Source organism: Anabrus simplex, chromosome 2, assembly GCF_040414725.1.
Source record: "Anabrus simplex isolate iqAnaSimp1 chromosome 2, ASM4041472v1, whole genome shotgun sequence".
Classification (NCBI taxonomy): domain Eukaryota; kingdom Metazoa; phylum Arthropoda; class Insecta; order Orthoptera; family Tettigoniidae; genus Anabrus; species Anabrus simplex.
Genome location: NC_090266.1, coordinates 1,160,536,397 through 1,160,557,558, shown reverse-complemented (window position 1 = coordinate 1,160,557,558; position 21,162 = coordinate 1,160,536,397). Strand labels below are relative to the sequence as shown.

At 42.9% G+C, this 21,162-nt stretch overlaps 1 protein-coding gene across 7 annotated transcripts in view; it reads right to left on the bottom strand.

The window, feature by feature from the left end:
- HDAC4 (histone deacetylase 4) overlaps nucleotides 1-21,162 on the bottom strand; it is a 1,180,658-nt gene that overhangs the window by 436,180 nt on the left and 723,316 nt on the right. For all 7 annotated transcript variants that reach the window (XM_068226410.1, XM_068226411.1, XM_067142123.2 and 4 more), the window contains one exon: nucleotides 3,407-3,531. In XM_068226410.1, the coding sequence (XP_068082511.1) occupies nucleotides 3,407-3,531 (125 nt within the window). The remainder of the gene's footprint in view (nucleotides 1-3,406; nucleotides 3,532-21,162) is intronic.

The window sequence follows — 21,162 nt, the reverse complement described above, 5'->3', positions numbered from 1 at the left end:
ACGCTAAGTGTCTGACGCTGTGTTTTGTTTATTGTCACGCCGAAGCAGACTCTTACCGGAAAATGGATTATTCTGAAATCAAAAGGTATATTTGAAGGAATCCGGGCATTGTGGACATTAAGACCACTTCTCTTGCGCCGCAGTCAGTTAAATTAGTAGCTTTAATCGCAGAGTTTTTCAACACTTTCACTATCAACCGCGCCCCACTGCATAACTTTGGCGTAACAATATAATAGGCACCTCCACTTTCAAAATCAGCTTGTGTGGTGGCAACCCGGAAGGATGTAAAGAATTTAGAAATGTTGTAGGGTAATGAACGCTTCTTCACTATCGACTGCTGTATATAGTCAGTAATATACACTGACTTAGCAAATGTCATGGGATAGTCACCTATAGCGTGTGGGGCCTCCTCTGGCCCTGCGAACTGCAGTGAGACGCCGTGGAAGTGAGTCGACAAGTCCCTGGTAGTCCTCTGGACGCAGCTGACACCAAAATCGTTTGCAGAGCGGCCACCAATGCTGGTCTGTTGATGCGTGCAGGATCCATGGCACGGAGCCTGCGTTTCAGGACATCCCAGATATGCTCGATGGGGTTCATATCGGGGCTCCTGGGTGGCCATGGAAGTCGTTGGACCTCCGCTGCATGTTCCTGGAACCATTCCCGGGCGACGTGGGAGCGATGTGGCGGCACGTTACCATCTCGAAACACCGCAGAACCGTCTGGGCACTGGAAGGCCAAAAATGAGTGGAGATGGTCTCCGAGCAGCTCAACATAACGCGTACCATTCAAAGTCTCTTCCAGAACAACTAGGGGGCCCATTCCATACCAGGAAAATGCACCCCAGACCATAACAGAGACACCAGCGCCCTGGACCACACCTTCGAGGCAGGCGGGATCCAGCTTTCTTTTTTAGCACGCCATTCCTCTGGTTCATACATTTTCTGATACTGCTGGCACGTAACATACTGGTTCATCATAGTATTCAAGCTATTCGATCCCTACTCGGACGCGCTGTTTCGAATGAGCAGTGTGCACTCTTAAGGCAGAGGATCACTTAGTAGTAGTGTTAGTATGACCTGGTCTAGAATTACAATTTAGACCTATTCCAAATTATAGCACCACAATTCACTAAATAACTCAAAATTCAACTCGGAAAAGAGCCGTTTCTTAAGAAAAGCTTCTTCCTCTTCACTTTTATTAAATTCTATGTTCATTTTATTCTAAATTAGCAGTGAAGAGGGGGTTTCTGCTTTGGCTTGGGAGGAAAAATTTGCCTCCAAATCAGATAGATTTTTCCGCCGCCAGTGTACTCAATTGAGATTTTCCGACTCATCGGGTACTCCAAAGACATAGTTTTTGCCCTGAGACTCTGCACTATTCGACCTCCCCGCCGAAAAAACACGAAGAGTGTTCACGGATCACGGCTGTCTGCGGCTTGGTCATTCCAGCTGTGGAACTTTGGACTGTCGGATCGGCAGCGTTCGTTAAAAGTGAGAAAATGTGTGGTTTCCATTTGATCGACTATTTCATATGAAAGCATTGCTTTTAATCGCGCCATTCCTACTGACGTCATTGTAATGACCTATGTTCATTTCAGTTGGGAAAACCACTAACACAGTCTTTCTGAGGATTTAAAGAGGCAGGTGGAGAGTGAGTGTCTGACATTATAATGAAAACTCCCCAACCTGATTGTGACTGATGGTAGGCAAGTGTTCCTACATTTACAATGAAAATGCCCGAACCCAGTTTTAATGTGAGAAAAGACGTTTGGTGAATTCCCCGTCGCGTTTCTATGGTAACGTAAAGAGCTATGCAATTTCATACAATCTTACTCACAACGTATACACTACCTAAACTAGAATTCTGTATACAAGGTAGAATTCCGTAGCGAAGCACGGGTACATCAGCTAGTGAAAGTATAAAAATGTCTATGAACCAGTAATAGGGAGATAATAGAGTGGATTTCGGAAAGGTATATTCTGTACAGATTATTATTTCAATACGGAAGATATTAACGGAGAAGAAATCCAATGGACACTTGCCAATTACTGATTACATATTGATGACACAAGAAAACACTTTCTGACAGAAAGCAAGACCCAACCTCAAATTTTAAATCAACATCTATACAGTCAAAACGTAATTGCCGCCAGGACTGAACAATCATCTGCATCGATATACTCTTTAGTTGAGGAAGTAGAAAAGCGTGCAGTCTTTCGCCACCCAATTATACAATGTGAATCACCTAAAATTATTACCGCGAATATTTTCAAAATGAGACTTGAAAGTGATGAGATGTGTTTACAGAAGTGAAGTGCACACAAGGGCTCACAAATACAGCCGATGCAGCGTTTTCAACAATGCTCGAAAGTAGTTTTCGACAACGAAGGTTATGTTTTTAAATGGGACAATATCTATTAATACGAACAAAAGAAAGTGTAGATAATTAGAGTCGCAATAGTTTTTGTTGCAGAGTCCTAGTGCAAATTCTGTAGTTCGTGAAATATCGTCATTTCCACCTGGGAGTATTGTTTGCTCCAGTTTGTTCCACTGCCCCTGTATTTAGTTCGTTTCTGTAATAGTAGTTTTAGAAGATTCACCATGTATACATGAACAGACTCCTCAGTGAATGGAGACGAAACCCACAAAATCACACCAGACGGACGGACAGACAGACAGGACACGCTACTGCTTGCAGTTGATCACGTCCGAAGTCCTGGCAGGATGTAGACCACGGAGCCATAGACTTCTACAGTACATTATTTTGAAATGCCTATTTACGACTTAGTGCTCACTCCATATTGTAGAGCAAGCCTATCTCTCACATTTTACACATTAGAATAAAAGTAGCTTTACTAACCAATGAAGCGAAAAAAGAGCCAATACGAATTTGATACCGTACCTATTAACACAGGAAGTCTTCATTACAGCTGTATCGATGAATGAGGTACATAAACACAGCTCAAGTCAGTTTGTTAAAGAACCCCGAATTTACATCTAGAGACCATTAAGCAGAACCTCATGGTCAGCATCTCGTCTATTAACGAATCTCAATTTTGCTGCCAAGTGACAATGTCAATGGAAAACTGAAGACTAAAATGACCTACTCACTGTGGTAAAGCATATTTCTAATTCAAAATTTAACATCTGCAAAGGGAGGCAAACACATGTACAAGATAACATACAGGAATCACATTTCTGAACAAAGGCAGTATAGTTTTTACGTCTAACAAGTTGATTGTTTTACAGCCTGACAAATCTGCGGAATGAACCACGAAACTGCGAGAAGGAAATATGTTCAACCGTATCGCGATGAACAGTATATAACACACCAGCACCAATGAGAGGTATTACTAAACCCCGTAATGCCAAAAAAGATGTATTAAGAGGAGAATGTTACACCTACCTGTAATATCTGCTGTTGAAACGCTTCATGTCGGCTGGGGTCCAAATGGAAGCTGTTGTTCAAGTGATTCAATTCATTCCGACGGGATAAAACGGGACTGCCGCTTGGTGAATCACGTGCCATGTCTGAAACAAGACAGCACAGATTATCAAAAAGAGAAGAGGAACATTAATATAAAATCGGCGGGCGGTCACTAACATACCAACAAGAAACACTCACAACCGAACCTCTGAGATTATAACGAAATATCGTGAGCAAAATTTTAGATTTGGGGATGACTAACGATGAACCTGAAGCTGCTGTTCAAAGGCGTCAAAAATGAAGCACGTGAATGTTGGCTCACAACAGGTAGTTCGTCCATTTCTTGCTCGCTGCCGCTGCGGCCGGGAGGGGACTGAGAGAGGCTGACCTGAACTGGAATGAGCGTGTTTTGAGTCAATTGTAGGAATATATCTTGCGCGCGCGCGCGCGCGCACACGCACACGCACACACACGCACACACACACACACACACACACACACACACACACACATCCTGTAAAGTGTTGAAACGCTCAGCACGGTCCCTCAGATTCATTACAGTTGTGAATGTTCAAACAATCACAAGCCAAACATAATTAGTTCTCACATTGGCTACATGATAAGGAAATGTGCTGATTTTCGTTTGGAGCACAGGTATCCCCAATGTCGAAACACTACGCTAGGTAGTCAAAACATCCTGGCCTTTCACAAATGTAACCTCGGTCCACGTACTGTACATGGAGCCGCATCACCATTTGAGGCATCTATCACAAAAATATGTACAGATACTTCATACCTGCAACTGACACGATATGTGGACTACCTTCCTTTCCGACGCTCGCTTTCACTCTTCATACCTGGCAAATTGGTTTGGGTAAGATGCTAGATTTCTGTATCTGGAATGCACGATTCGGCACCCAAACTAGAAGTGTACGTCGTACACATTCTTGTTTTACTGTTGCAGTTCTGATGACACAGGTGGGGGCGGCAGGATACATCCACAACATTCCCTGCCTGTCGCAGACTGAAAGAGGATCCCAGGGGCTCTCAACACGGGAGCGTGGGTTGACGACTACGGGGGCCCTAGATGAAAATGGGATTCTGTCCACTTCCTTGTGCGAGCCTCACACTTTCGTCCTTCCTTGGTAAACTATTATTCTCTTCCGATCTCAATGCTACTAAGGCTGCGAGGTCTTGCGATCCCCTTTCACGGCTCTTGCCTTGCCTTTCTTTGGCCGATGCCTTCATTCTTCGAAGGGTCGGATCACTTCCATTTTCTCCTCTGATCAGTGTTCAGGAAGTGCGTTTACCCATGTACTTCCTCTTAAAACAATAAATCATCACCACCACGCGAAAGTTTCTGCGGACAGGCAAAACGAACATCGCTTCTTGCCCCCTGCATTCTGTCAGAAATCCACAGTTTTCCTCTTAATTACTGACGTTCTCATTAATACGTTTGAAAACTCGCAAAATAGCTATCACTAGAGGATTTTGCAAAGCGACTGACATATCACTAGATTACGGGGATTCCAACTCTGCCTTGGAACTCGTGTTCGAACATGCAACATTACCTGCAGACGCAGAACTGGCATCAAGATCAGTATCACTCGACGCATTTTCACTGCCTTCCTAGTAAATGAAATGGCGTATGGTTTTTAGTGCCGGGAGTGTCCGAGGACAAGGTCAGCTCGCCAGGTGCAGGTATTCTGACTTGACGCCCGTAGGCGACCTATGTATGCGTCGTGATCAGGATGAAATGATGATGAAGTCGACACATACACCCAGCCTCCGTGGCAGCGAAATTAACCAATCATGGTTAAAATTCCCGACCCTGCCGGGAATCGAACCTGGTACCCCTGTGACCAAAGGCCAGCACGCTAACCATTTAGCCACGGACTGCCTTCCTAGTGTACCTCGAGAACTGTCTCCTCAGTATGGTCAACTCCCGCATAATTACTTTCAATCTGGCCCCTTTTCCTTCTCACTCGTGCTTATATTTCCGATAAAACAAACAACATTTTTCGCAGAAATAACTCAATGATAGTAACGGGATTTAGAACCTCTCCTTCGTAATCAGCGGAATACACTGCGACTGTCGTGTCTACTTCTAATCTACCCTCACAATCTTTACTATCTTTCGCTAATAGTACATCGAATGTCAACAGACCGCTGATCCTCATGTCAACACAGCTTGCTAACTTCCTCCAGGTATGACCGATTTTTATTATACCGGGCGAGTTGGGCGTGCTGTTAGGGGCGCGCAGCTGTGAGCTTGCATCCGGGAGATAGTGCGTTCGAGCCCCACTGACGGTAGCCCTGAAGATGGTTTGCCGTGGTTTCTCGTTTTCATGTCGTGTCTACTTCATCTACCCTCACAATCTTTACTATCTTTCGCTAATAGTACATCGAATGTCAGCAGACCGCTGATCCTCATGTCAACACAGCTTGCTAACTTCCTCCAGGTATGACCGATTTTTATTATACCGGACGAGTTGGGCGTGCGGTTAGGGGCGCGCAGCTGTGAGCTTGCATCCGAAAGATAGTGGGTTCGAGCCCCACTGTCGGTAGCCCTGAAGATGGTTTGCCGTGGTTTCTCATTTTCACACCAGGCAAATGCTGGGGTTGTACCATAATTAAGGCCACGGCTGCTTCCTTCCCACTCCTAGGCCTTTCCTATACCATCGTCGCCATAAGACGTATCTACTTCGGTGTGACGTAAAGCAAATAGAAAAAAAATTACTCTCTTTTCGCAGCATTCTCCACGCGACTTCAAGTAAGCTGTCAGGGGCGTCCGGTTCAGCCCGAAAGTTGAAGAATCAATTATTAAAGACTATGCCTGTACTTTAAATGGGAGGTTTGCGGCTATATTTCGGGGCCTTGCAATTTAATGTAGCAGCCTTCATCATTTTTTTCAGTTTTTACTTTGATATGGCCTTCTTATTGTACATCGCTTCGGCAGCTGAAATTTCAAGGTAGGTTTCGGCATAAGAGGTGTGATGGTTCCCTTGCCTCATTCTTTAACATCTGAGACTAAATACTTCAGACTTCTTTTGTCGAATAAGTCCTTCAAAGGTAATCTAATTGAGTAATATCCTGCAACAACTCAAGAGAAATGTACCATGGAGGGCTGTAAATACACAGCGAAGATCTTAAATTATGATGAGAGCTGTAGGGGCAGGGGGGACGGAAAAAACACATCACCAATTTATTCCTCGTTAAGCCTGCGGAAACCGCAATGTGGAATATTTCAGCTTAGAACTGAGGTTCAATACTGTGTAAGTAATTTCAAGGAATTCTCACTCGTGATTATATATGCTGTGCGTCAGTATTTATACCATAACATTATCACAAAGCGGTTTTCGTGGGCGCAACGATCAGTGGCGATTCGTGACATTTTACTCTGGCAAGGCTGTGCCACCATCTCTTTTCTCTCCCCAATCGGTCCAGTTTTCACTGACCAGCACCACGATACTTTCATAATAATAATAATAATAATAATAATAAGAAGAAGAAGAAGAAGAAGAAGAAGAAGAAGAAGACGAATCCGATGACACTGGCTGAATAGATATTTGCTTGCCTACAACATTAATTAATTAAATAAATAATTAATTAATTAATTCATTCATTCATTCACTAACTAACTATACTACAAAGGCATTTATGCACACACATTAACAGGCTAACAGCTAAAGCAATCCCCACTATGGCACTGCACAGTTTCACTGATCAGAATCACAAATGATGATAACACCATTCATGAAAACAAATAAACAGTGCACTCCCGAATTTCTCTCTCCTTGCTCAAATTTCAAAGAATGACAACGTATTTAACTATTTGACCACCATACAAATAGTACCGCCATGTTATGGTTACATTTTGAATCTTCATTTTAGCTCCCTTATAGAACTGAATTGTTTAAATAGGCAGTAAAATGGAATTCATTGTTCTGTAGAATGTTTTGGAATTAATCTCTAACAACAATTAATATAAGACGTGGGGAAAAAGCCTAGGCACATTGTAAAGTGATTGGCGATGTTGCTGAGGGCTCCGCTGTTCAGCGCTTACATCCGCCTGCACTCTTCGTTCCCCTGACAAGTCCATATCGTCCTTCCAGCCTCCTTCCGCACCCCGCACACTTGTTACCTACTGGCACCTACTGAGGGCTCTGCCGGACAGACAGTACACTCGCCTGCACTCTTCCTTCCCCTGACAAGCCAACATCGTCCTTCCAGGCTCCTCCCGCACCCCGTACAGTAGCTAAGTCAGAGGACCTACTCAGGGCTCTGCTGCCACAGTCCGAGCGGCTCACGACAAACAGAAAACATCGTGCTTGCTGGACAGCAGCCATGGTCTGAAGGCCTTTGCCATTTTCTTGAATATAGAAAAACAAAATGTTTACATCAGAAATAATAAACATAACATTGTATAACTGAATATCACACCACATACGTTCGACTTTGCTACATTTGTCCATCTTTTTTTATGTAATCAATTACAGAGGAAAAATAACGTTAAATGTTTTGAAAAGGCGACGGGGCGGCGCCCAAAAGCCCTTCATACACGAACCGCCACAATGGCAACGACAAACTGCCCAACCACAAATTGTCCCTACCTAAATACAATCATCCTTTAACACACCACCTAATTGTAAGTGTGGGGTTGTACATCTAAAACATTATTTGTTCTGCGTTCTTAACACGACAGAACTGCAATTCAACAACTAATACATTACAGTACTATAACTTCTCTTCCGCAGCGACCTTTTTCCACACATTGGTGGGGTTGCGGGCGCGAATTAACAATACACTAAGAGGTAATCCTGCCGACACCAGGCTGGTGTATTTGAGCCCCTTCAGCGGACTGAGCCGAGATCAAACTCGCCAAAATGTGAACAGAAAGCTCGCGCTCTACCATCAGAGTCGGCCAGCCATCTAAGAAATCACTGTAATCAATCAGCATTGATCTGCATCTACTAGTAGCTGAAACATAATCACAAGTAGGGCCTATCTCTCGAGTACAGAGGGCCTGACTTTGCATTAGCCTTGGAAGCAAGCCTGTAGTTTTACGTGGCTAATGATATAGACATGGGACTCAAGTTTTGCGTGGAACTCGAATCACAAAAGAGTAAGTTTCAATTTCCAAAATCTTACATGCACTGGTCGAGATTCGAAACGCTATCGCCATAGTCAGAAGTCGGTGATTATCTTATTCGGTTATTACACCCCTATTAGCCTTGAAGGAACAAGTGAGGTCTATAGCAGGAACACCCACTTGCTTGACAAACTTTCTAAAATGGGGACAAATAATTAGTTACTGAACTAAACTGTACAGAGCCTCGGACTCGCGTACACTACTTCACTAGTTAAAATTATTTAGTCTTTAGGAACTATGACGCGTTCTTACAATTTAGCTTTAGTAATACACTGCAAGTGGAAGGGAAATGCAATTAGAAGCGTCCTGAGAAACAAAAAAAAATAACAGTCGGGCTGAGTGGCTCAGACGGTTGAGGAGCTGGCCTTCGAACCCCAAATTGGCAGGTTCGATCCTAGCTCAGTCCGGTGGTATTTTAAGGTGCTCAAATACGTCAGCCTCGTGTCGGTAGATTTACTCGCACCTAAAAGAACTCCTGCGGGACTAATAACCGGCACCTCGGTGTCTCCAAAAACCGAAAAGTAGCTAGTGGGACGTAAAGCCAATAACATTGTTATTATTAAGAAAATAATGATGTCAGTTTTATGTCCCACTAACTACGTTTAGGGTCTTGTTAGGCCGAGGTGCCGAAAGTTTGTTCCACGGGAGTTATTTTATGTGCCAGTAAATTTACTGACAAGAGGCTGGCGTGTTTGTGCCCCTTCAGATACCATCGAACTGAGCCAGGATCGAAACTGCCAACTTGAACTCAGAAGAAAAACGCTCCACCGACTGAGCTACTTAGTTCGCCGATAGCAAGTACAATCCATTCTGAACAGCCCATACTTACGTAACCGCCACTGTAAAGCGAATGGCCTTCGTCTTCTTAAGAAACAGGCTACGTAGCATATTTGCCAAGGTGCTCGCCGGTGTAGTGCTGGGATCTGTTCCACGAACGAACTTCGCAACTTTTCACTTTGCACTTTTCAGTTCAGATTTTGTTCCACCATCACTTTTCAGATTTAGCTTGCAAAGTGAAAAGTGAAAAGTTAGGAATCTTTTCACTTTTCAAGCCTGTTATGTTCCTCCATTGGTACAGAAATGCAAAGTGTAAAGAAATGAAGTGAAAAGTTTTCATAAATCTTGCAAAGAGATGATTCCCTTTTCATGTGTCAATTAACAAGTATGTACACTAGTTTCTCAGCGTAGAATGTGGTTTAGTGATATAAACAGGTTACGACGTGAGCTTTTGTTAGCATCAAGTGAGGACAGTGATGAAGAATCCAATAAGAGAACGTACAAAGACAGGATTAATTTTCATGACCTCACTTCGACGTAATTTCGCGAGTGATTTCGTATTACCCCAACACAGACTGACTATATTCTTGAAATCATCGGTCATTTACCGAAACATGCAACAAAAATAAGTCAATTCCTTTCCGAAAAAGAACAAATTCTTATATGCTTATACACATTGGTTAGTAAATGGTGCCCAGCTGCACGGTGTGGCAGCAATGCATGGGACTTAAAAATCAATTATTTGCAGAACTGTTATCAAAGTCGTAGATGTTATAGTAAATGTAATATTTCCTAACAGTACGTTGGCCTGATAATCCACTTAAAATAGCGACGGGATTTCTAATGAAGGGTGAATTTCCTTCTGTGTGTGGATGTGTTGACGGTAACCTACTCTCGTTAACATTGATGTGTGTCATCATTTGAGAGGTTATCATTAAAGTTGTCAAAAAAGGATGTCACGTTTCTCCTTGAAAACTTCCAGCAGAGCCAGCTTCTTGTAATGACCTTTCTTTTCCATGATAAAAAACTTCAACATTACGACAATTATACCGCCAAGTTCCCCGCGAAAAGTAAAGCATTAAAATCATAGAGTATTAGGCCTATATAGTTTGCTTATGGAATAAACTCGATCGGATCACTCATTCGCAAAGACTTTTCACTTTGGGAAGAAATTGAAAAGTTCAACCTAGTTCATGGTGGAAGAGAAAGACTTTGCACTTTGCAAGAATTGAAAAGTGAAAAGTGCAAAGTTGAAAAGTTGCAAAGTTCGTTCGTGGAACAGGCCCCTGGTCTTCTGAGCCAAGTTGATGGGTTCCAGCCAAGCTCACTCCAGAAGTACTGTAGCCTAAATAAGCCATCCTCGTGCTGGCATATTTAGCAGCACATAAAGTAACTCTTGTGGAACAAAATTCCGGCACCTCGTTGTCTCAGAAAACCGTAGAAGTAGTTGGTGGGGCGTAAAACAAATACGATTATTATTAGTTCCTGAGGTTGAGTCGACGCAGGCGATTAGCATTAAAGCGTACTCAAATGTGAGAGAATCGCATGCCAATATATTAACAGGTACGTTAAAGAACCATTTATCGCGGGAAATTTCCGACACTCCGGAATCTCTAATATCAAAAGTAGTTGAAAGGACGCTGGGTATTCTTATTATTATTATTATTATTATTATTATTATTATTATTATTATTATTATTATTATTATTATTATTATTATTATTTACTCTACTGAGAGCAGCCTCCGTGGCTCAGGCGGCAGCGAGCCGGTCTCTCACCGCTGGGTTCCGTGGTTCAAATCCCGGTCACTCCATGTGAGATTTGTGCTGGACAGAGCAAAGGCGGGACAGGTTTTTCTCCGGGTACTCCGGTTTTCCCTGTCATATTTCATTCCAGCAACACTCTCCACTATCATTTCATTTCATCTATCAGTCATTAATCATTGGCCCAGAGGAGTGCGACAGGCCTCGGCAGCCGGCACAATTCCTATCCTCACCGCAAGATGGGGGCTTCATTCATTCCATCCCTGACCCGGTCACTGACTGGAAAACAGGTTGTAGGTTTTCATTTCATACCCTACTGCGAAGTGAAAACTGAGACTTTCACTCCTTGCTACAGAGTAACTGATATCTATATTCTTCAGGGAAGCCGTCGAAATAAAGCAATTAGTGTTTAAGCAGATAATGGGCGTAAGTACAATATTCCTACAATATATCTTTCTTCTTCTTCTCCTCCCCGTAAGGTGTGGATCACAATCATTCCACTACACGAACGCCATAGTCGTTATTTGGTAACTTCCCCAGATATCAGCAACTCTTCGGTGGAAGAGGTCGAAGAACTGTTGTACTTACTCTGGTCTGTGTCTGCTTTGGATCGGCAACTGTCAAGTGTATTCGCATGGTCCCCCTCCAAGACCTGCTCGCCGACCTCGAGAGAACTACGAGAGGTATTGCAGCTTACAAGTCAAGGCCGGGAACCTGCGATCCAGCAAGCAGCTAGTGAGTGACCTTGCTTCAACCATTGTCCACTGAATTCCACTGATGTTATCATGATCCTCAGCCTTCTCTATACAGAACTTTTCTTCCTACCTTCCTGTTTCATTGCTGCCAACGCTACTAACTACACGGAGAAATGTGAGAGGGGCATTAGTTTTAAATAACAGATGAGGAAACTGCTACAAGCGCGGCAGTATCTCCAAGGACGGGGACGGAGTGCATGACTTTGACCAGCACTCCAATATGCCGTCCGACTCGTTGGCTGAACGGTCAGCGTACTGGCCTTCTCTTCAGAGGGTCCCGGGTTCGATTCCCGGCAGGGTCGGGGATTTTAACCTTAATTGGTTAATTCCAACGGCACGGGGGCTGGGTATATGTGTTGTCTTCATCATTTCATCCTCATCACGACGCGCAGGTCGCTTACGGGAGTCAAATAGAAAGACCTGCACCCTGCGAGCGGAACCCGTCCTGGGATATCCCGGCACTAAAAGCCATACGACATTTCATTTCACTCCAATATGCCGATAGAAAGAGCATTGAATGTCAGAGAACAGCCGTGAAGGGTGATGTAATAACAATGTATGAATGTCAAGCTAGTGCCTGTTTTAAGAAGTATTCTTTAACGTGGCAATATATCTACAGATACGAGTATCTCGCACATAAGCGTTCCTAAATGCCAACGACTGTCCCAGGCAGATATAACATTAGAATGTAAGAAAACTGAGCACATTAAGGGGAGATTAATGGGGTGGGTTCCTTTCTTTCTCCTCTCATCAATTTAAAATAACCTCAACACTTGTACACTGATTTATTTCCGTGGAATGTTCTTGTTATCGGTTCTTTGATGTTAGAGTCAGGGATAAATAATGTTCCAAAACTCCATTTAAGTTATTATTCCGGAAAGACATACAAAAGAAATATTTGAAATAATAACGATGGAATATTCAGTTTTCTTACGAGGTGAAGTTAGGGGAACTAAGCTCCCACTCTATTACAATTTTCAAAAAGAATTAAGTTCAGAATGAAATTCCCTCTATGCGCAGGTACCCTATAGCATTTATCACGCAATAAATCAGGTCGTAGTTATTTCAGTGCAGCAACAACAGTGTCACAATGTAATATATTTTTTACTGAGCTCAGAATATTATCAACTTAAGGTTTGATTAGAAGAAAGTTCGAATTTTCGCGCCCGAAGTTCTCAACATATTTGAGATGCCAATAACCCGTACTTTCAGGTATTTCTTATTAAGCTAATGCTCTGATTTCGCACTTAAAAGTAGTACCTACTTGTTGCGGCGCAATGGCATATGAATCAAATGAACGGGGACAAAACACGTCCATTAGTCAGTAAGTACCAAAGAAATTTACGAACGACCGTCACATCACGTCCTTGGTTCGAGGAAAAAGAAAGCTGTAGGATGGGGGATTGTGAGACCGAAAAGACCGGAAGAAAAGAGCAGACAAGATACTTGAGTCCTCTGAATTGTGTGATTACAGCGAGTGTGCTTAGGCTTACGATACGTATGCACTAGGCGAGTCGAGTCAGCGACGGAACAAGTTCGTGAGGTCAGGCTGGCAACGGGCAACGATCAGCTAATGGGCCTCTCGACCCGATCTGCCGGAGCTTTAACAGTACTGCCAGCAAAAACCGCACCTTTCCTTGTTTGTAAGTCAGACCAAATCGTAGGAATTTTCCCAGACTTCTTAAACATGACATTAACCTCATACTTTTAATTAAATCGAAAACTATATTAAACAGTTAAAAAAATTAGGGGAACATGTTTTGTAACGTCTGGTACGTCTATTTTACAAGTTGCTTTGCGTCGCACCGACACAGATAGGTTTTATGGCGACGATGGGACAGAAAACGGCTAGGAGTTGGAAGGAAGCGGCGGAGGCCTTAATTAAGGTACAGCACCAGCATTTGAGTGGTGTGAAAATGGGAAACCACGGAAAATCATCTTCAGGGATGCCGACAGTGGAGTTCGAACCAACTATCTCCCGAATACTGGATACTGGACGCACTTAAGCGACTGCAGCTATCGAGCTCGGTACATCTGGTATGTGAACGTTAATTTGGTAGATGAGGTTCCAATGTTCGTACAGCATACCTTGAGACCTTAGCAACTCAGAGTATGTCAAATCGAAGTTATACTCCATCTGTAGGCGTAGCCATGCATTAAACTGTCAGATGATCCCTCAAAAAAAGTGAATAGGGGTGCGTCCGTGTGTCGTCGTGAGGTACACAGACTACTGCGGTCATTTGAGCACGTTGTACGTAAACCAGCACATCCCACGAGACATCTTAACGAGGTTCAAGTCGCAAGGGCCATCACTTTGATCCAGGAAGGATGGACTTTTCGTCGTGTTGCTCTGGATCTCAATGTCTCTACGTCAGTTAATCAACGCTAGTGGAATCGCTACAATGAGACAGGCCAGTTCACAACGAGGGCTGGACAAGGTCGTAGACGCATGACAACCCCACTCGATGACCGATATCTGACCATCTGTGCGTTGCGGCGTTCAGCAAATGCCAGAGAACTGCAACAAGACCTCAGGAGGGTCACTGGAGTCACGGTGTCTGACGAGACAGTAAGGAACACGTTAATAGAAGTGTCCTTACGACCCAGACGTCCTGTTCGAGTGCCCCGTTTAACGCAGCAACATCGCGCAGCTCGCCTTCTGTTTGCCCGTACCCACGTCAAATGGCAGCTTCGCCAATGGAGTAGTGATGGGACATTCGATTCGTTTTACTGAATCGATTCATTTGATTCCGTTCACGTTACTGAATCGATACAGTGATCCGATTCACGGCTCATTGGTCACCGCTCCTACTGCATCTGTGTAGTATGTGCTGGTAAGACAGCAGCAACAGCATTCAGTGCTCGCAGCTGCCATCTGGTCTTCATACTATGAACTCCTTTCTTAGAAAAAATGCTAGTTACTCTAATACATCGAAGGTTTCCGGTGACGCAGGGTGGGAAAGGTTAGGATTAGGAAGGCAGCAGCCATGACCTGAATTAAGGTACAGTCCCAGCATTTCCTGGTGTGAAAATGGGGAAACTACGGAAAAACCATCTTAACGGCTGCCGACGGTGGGATTCGAACCCACCATCCCCCGAATGCAAGCACATAGCCACGCGATATTAACCGCACGACAACTCGCTCAGTCATTTTTAAAAAAAAAGTATTTTTCTATCAGCTGAGGATTTTTTTAATAGTCATATTTTGTATAGGCTACCCGAGATGTACAGTAGCCCGCTGGTTTTCTGATTCAACATACTGTTATTGCGTCTGTCCACATATGATTGAAGTCTTGTGCAACGATGTGACATATGAAATATAAAACAGGTACTTTTGAGTGGTCATGAGCATGACTCATAGTCATAGAGCAGGCTAGAATCGAGTTTAATTGTCAAATGTCAACTAAGTTATAATACTAAGATTCATTAAACTAATAAATAGTATAACCTAATAGCCTACCTACTTACTAGCTACTTCAGAATTATGTTGTGACTATCTTTTTAACACTGCAAATAAATCCATCTATTATTTAAACCTCCCTGTAAGAAGAGGACAGTGAATGCAAATGGGTATTATTTTCAAATGAGCTGAGCTCGAGAGTCCATTATAGCATACGATTCTTTCAGTGTAGCATGGCTCACTGTATGTCTCGCTGCAGTGAGCCGATAAGGAGCCGTGTGTATCTTGTGTCTCACTGAGCCGCGCTCGTTCACGATTCTTTCGATGTGCCATGGCTCACTGTATGTCTCGCTGCAGCGGAAGCTCGGCTCTCCGCGTGTCCAGTGAGCCGATAAGGAGCCGTGTGTATCATGTGTCTCACTGAGCCGCGCTCGTTCACGATTCTTTCGATGTGCCATGATTCACTGATTCACTGTCTCGCTGCAGCGGAAGCTCGGCTCCCCGTCAACGTCCAGTGAGTGCGCCACTCAGCACTGTCCGCTGGGAGTAAGCTGAATCATGTGCCGTGAGCTCACCGTTCCTGTGAATCGATTCACTCGGACACTTGAACGAATCGATACACTGCTTCGAATCATACATTCAGTAGCCAACACTACAATGGAGACGTGTGTTGTTCACAGACGAGTCCAGATTTCCTCTGGCACAGCGTGATGGACGTCAACGTGTATGGAGACGCCGTGGCGAGCAGGATATGCCAAATGTTGTCCAGGAAGGCGACCGATTCCGACAAGGTTCTGTGATGGGGTGGTGTGGGATCAGTATTGATGGCCGTACGGATCTTGCCGTCGCCCGTGGTAATCTTACCGCTGCGGGGTACATCGAGCAGATACTGTTACAACATGTGTTGGTTGGTACATACGGTGTTGGCCCTGAATTCGTACTCATGCACGACAATGCCAGGGCTCATGTAGAGAGCATCACCAGAGCTGTCTTGCGAGAACTGGACATTCAAGAGATGGGATGGCCAGCAGTGAATCCCTACCTTGATCCCATTGAGCATGTGTGGGATTGGCTTGACAGAAGTGTTCGTGGTCGTCCTGTTCCACCACAGACTCTCCAAGACGTCGAACAGACTCTTATTGAAGAATGGGACCTGATACCGCAACGTGACCTCCGTCGACTTATGCGGGGCATCCCACGTAGGTGCCAAGCTGTGATAAATGCTCGTGGAGGACATACACCATGCTGAAGCTCTCCAACTGTGATAAAAATCCACCCTTATCGTGGAAGTTGGTCTGTTCCTGGCACTCGGAGGAGAAAATTTACTGTTTGTATTGTTGACAGTGTATATAGTTTCCTAATATTGTTTGTTAGAATGGACATACTTCTTGCAGTCATCAAGCTTTAATGCTCGAGTCTATAACAATTAAAGCCCTTTGCTACTGTTATCATAGGTGTTGGGAAGATGAACATATGGAATAGCCATTCTACTGCAATCACAGTCTTAGCATTGTAACCGAAATACGTCAGAAACGATGCCTGATTCACACCGTATTGGATCTCCTAATGTAATACAATGTAATAGTGAAGTGAAATGCCTATTTTGAGGGGAGGTTAAAATATCAATTAAGTTATATCTAACTTATGCCTAAAACAATCGCTCTCAGCTGTGTATTACTTCATACAGAAGACAAGACGCTGAGGGTTCCGATGATGCTACCGACGGCCGAGCGTGGTGAGGAGACTTGCGCGTGATCCCTACCTTTTACACTACATACCTTGGCCCTTTCCTATCCCATCGTCGCTATAAAAACTATCTGTGTCGGTGGGACGTAATGCAAATTGTTAATTTTAAAAAGCAATGGAATTAAATCATGTGATTTGCCGGTGAAAGGTCTACAACTGTCTGGGTATATTCACCATCGGAAGGAGTAATTATTGACTATGTTGTCATAACTAACGTATTGAATTCAGATTAAGCTAGATAATCTCATAAATGTTGACACATTCTAGGGCAAATTTTAATGCCACCACAGTGTATTGCAGAATACAAGCCTAAAGAAGCAACTGGTTGTAAAAGTCCTAAATGTACCATGCGTTCACGTACAGTACTAGCCATATTTCAGTACGTCTTAAGGGAGGGATTTTGCCTGAGGTGCCTGAACGAAACTATCAAAAACTAAAACGTAAAATTATCAAAGTAATCGTAAATGTATAAATTATATTCGGGCAAAATGGGATACAGTTTAAGAAAATATATTGTTAATATTGTTCCCTGGGATATTCTGTTGCTTTAGAAAAAGAAGAAAGATTCCATGGCTCTGGGCGTTGTGGATTATACAGTGAACTACATACTCGTCTTTACAGAATATGTTAAGACACTTCATAACCTTTCGGTTGAAAGAAAGAAAGAAAGAAAGAAAGAAAGAAAGAAATAAAGAAAGAAAGAAAGAAAGAAAGAAAGAAAGAAAGAAAGAAAGAAAGACGGTATAGAATTTTACCCAAAGAAGGAGCTAAAGATTTGTGGCAGGTAATGATTATCACTTGCGCACGCTGTTTTGAGTATGTAACTGTCGTTAACTGATGGTTGTAAGTTGCTAATAAATATTCTATAACTTCGTAGTCTCTTCCCTGATATGACCACAAGGCACTGAATATTCAACGGAAATTGATGATTTAACTGCTGTTGTCTATTCAAAAATGAGGTTTGTTGCGTAATAAAAATTTGAAATGTCACGCTACGCTTCCGTCAATTGACAGTTCTATCACAAAGGCTTTAAGAAATATGCAATGCACTGCAGCATCGTGCAGACAAGCGAACACCATCAAAGCAGTAGTGGAATAGTGGCTGCTCTACTTCACACATCAGAACAGCGATCTGTTATTCGGTTTTTGAGTAGTGAAGATATGAAACCAATTAAAATTCATCAACAAGGAATGACGTTTCAGTACGGTGATGCGTATTTGTCACAGCGGGAAAATTACAATGCTCGGCCCCATAGTGCCTGCGCAACAGTTATATACACCCAAGACCTGCATCTTAAATGTCCTCCAAATCCACCATATTCACCAGACCTCGCCCTTGTGATTACCACACGTGAGGGACATTTAACGAAGCACTGAGAGAAAAGATACTCCGTTCGGATGAGATGAAGTGGCTGCGCAGACAACCGAAGGATTTTTTTTCCCTAGAGGAATCCATGCTTTTTGTAAACTTTGTAAGCGCTGGAGGAGTTGCACTGGCTATGCAGAGAAATGAAACTGCTGTGTACAACTTACGCGCAAATAAATACCGGTACACTGAAAAAATACATGTTAAGGCTTTCCAATTGACTCGTCCTCGAACAACTGAAGGCAGATCGTTCAGGTCGCCTACTGACTGACGAGCAAAACACTAATCTTATACGGGAAAACTCGAGAAGGTTCCATACGAATAAGTGAGATGATTTACCTTATATTCGCATTCCACTTAGAAAATCATGGTGTTAGGTGTTATTGGAGGATGTGGCTGGATAACAGCTTATTGTCACCCTCTGTGTAATTTTGTGCTATTTCAGATCTCGTTCGAAATGCGTAAAAACCGCCGTTTAATCTATGGTATATAATCAAGTGGATGTAAGAGGAGGTCCAAGTGTAGTCAATTTTGGGCAGCTTCTTTGGCTAACTGGTCAAAGCGTTCATTTATGTTTGATTCCCATCTGCGGCGTGATCCACGGAAAATAAGTGCGGTTCAACGACGTTCGGAATCAATATGTTTTCGGATGATATTGATGCGACAAATGTTCAGTGACTAATATCCGCAAGGAGTCTGTAATGCTGCGAGAACGAATCAGAATGTTTACAGTGCAACTTCTAAACGTTTACGATTGTCAACATACGAGTGCTTGCTACAAAGCCAGGACTTATGCTGTGAAGATCGAGTAACGTGGTGGCAACTTGAATTCCGAACTCCAAATGTTTCCGTACAGTAAAACGAGCAGCTAACCGAAACCTGATAGGGGATCTTCGATCTTCAGTGAATATCCGCAGTGAGTTCGGCTACTGTGTTTGAATGAAGTCTATGAAAATAGACTGAATGACAGTCCCGTAATTTATAGCTGTTGACAGATAATGTTAGGCGTTGATGATGATAATAATAATAATAATAATAATAATAATAATAATAATAATAATTGTACCGGAGGTACACAAAATCCGTGCGTTTAAAGTAAGCGCCTTTTAGAAGGTAATCCGTTATATGAACAGTGAAACTCATTTCTGAAGAAGTTTCGAACTTATCTCCAGATGACTCTATGTATAAATTATATTCTGGCGAAATGGGATACATTTTAAGAAAATATACTGTTAATATGTTTCCTGGGATATCGCGTTGCTTTATAGAAGAAAAGAACGATCCCATGGCTCTGGGCGTTGTGGATTATACAGTGAACAACATACTCGTCTTTACAGAATATGTGAAGACACTTCATACCCTTTCGATTGAAAGAAAGAAAGAAAGAAAGAAAGAAAGAAAGAAAGAAAGAAAGACGGCATAAAATTTTACCCAAATAAGGAGCTAAAGATTTGTGTGCTCCCTCTGATGAGAGGATGGGCAATTAAATTTCAAGAGAATTTTTGTATTCATAGGTTTTCAAAACTGAATTGTTTGTAGATTATTTTTGGTGTTCTAAGGTTACTAGCACTTCTATCTCTTCCCGCCTGCTTAAAATTTTAGCCAATAAGGAATTTTGGTATTTAATTTTGTAAACCAATCAAAATTGTGGGTGTGGACAGGGCATCGGCCTAGAGAGTTCTGGAATCTTCCTCTCTGCTATATAAGCTGGGACCTTTTGGGCCGTGTTGTCTTTTCGATCGCTCCAATCAAGAAGTAAGAGTGTGTTCGTAGAGGAGGCAGGGTAGCCTCGACTATCTACGGAAGGCTCACCAGCTCAAGGTAATGGCAGACAGCTTGTAATCATGTAATAGCCTCAGAAAGCTAGTTTAAGGGGAAGGTTTCACATTCTTTCGTAATGTAAAATTCAAGCTTTAAATGTAAACTTTCAACCAAGTCTAAAGACCGTACTCTAACTCAGGGAATAAGGAGTGTGAACCTTCTTTTATTCCCCTTCAGCTTAGTGTCGAGGTGACTATGATTTTAAGAATGATCTCTTCCTTTCGTAATCTATATAAATAAAATTGTAGGGGGTCCGCTGTCTGTAATTTCTTTTGTTTTGCCAATTTTTCAGATATTTATCCGTTTTAGGTCAACTCAAGACCGAATCGGTGGTTTTTTTTTTTTTTTTTTTTTTTTTTTTTTTTTTTTGCTAGGGGCTTTACGTCGCACCGACACAGATAGGTCTTATGGCGACGATGGGAGAGGAAAGGTCTAGGAGTTGGAAGGAAGCGGCCGTGGCCTTAATTAAGGTACAGCCCCAGCATTTGCCTGGTGTGAAAATGGGAAACCACGGAAAACCATCTTCAGGGCTGCCGATAGTGGGATTCGAACCTACTATCTCCCGGATGCAAGCTCCCAGCCGCACGCTCGGTGGTTTTTACGTTTCGTGTCTGTTTGTTTGTCTGTCTGTCTGTCTGTTCCACCATCACGTCGAAACGGCTGGATAGATCTCAACCAAACTTCATATTTAGAGTATACTCATCCCGGGGAAGGTTTCGATATGCATATCATTTTAAAATATTTGAATAGACGGGGGGTTTATAGGAAAACCAGAATGGTTTTTCCACCATCACGTCGAAACGGCTGGATAGATCTCAACCAAACTTCATATTTAGAGTATACTCATCCCGGGGAAGGTTTTGATATGCATATCATTTTAAAATCTTTGAATACACGGGGGGTTTATAGGAAAACCAGAATGGTTTTTCCACCATCACGTCGAAACGGCTGGATA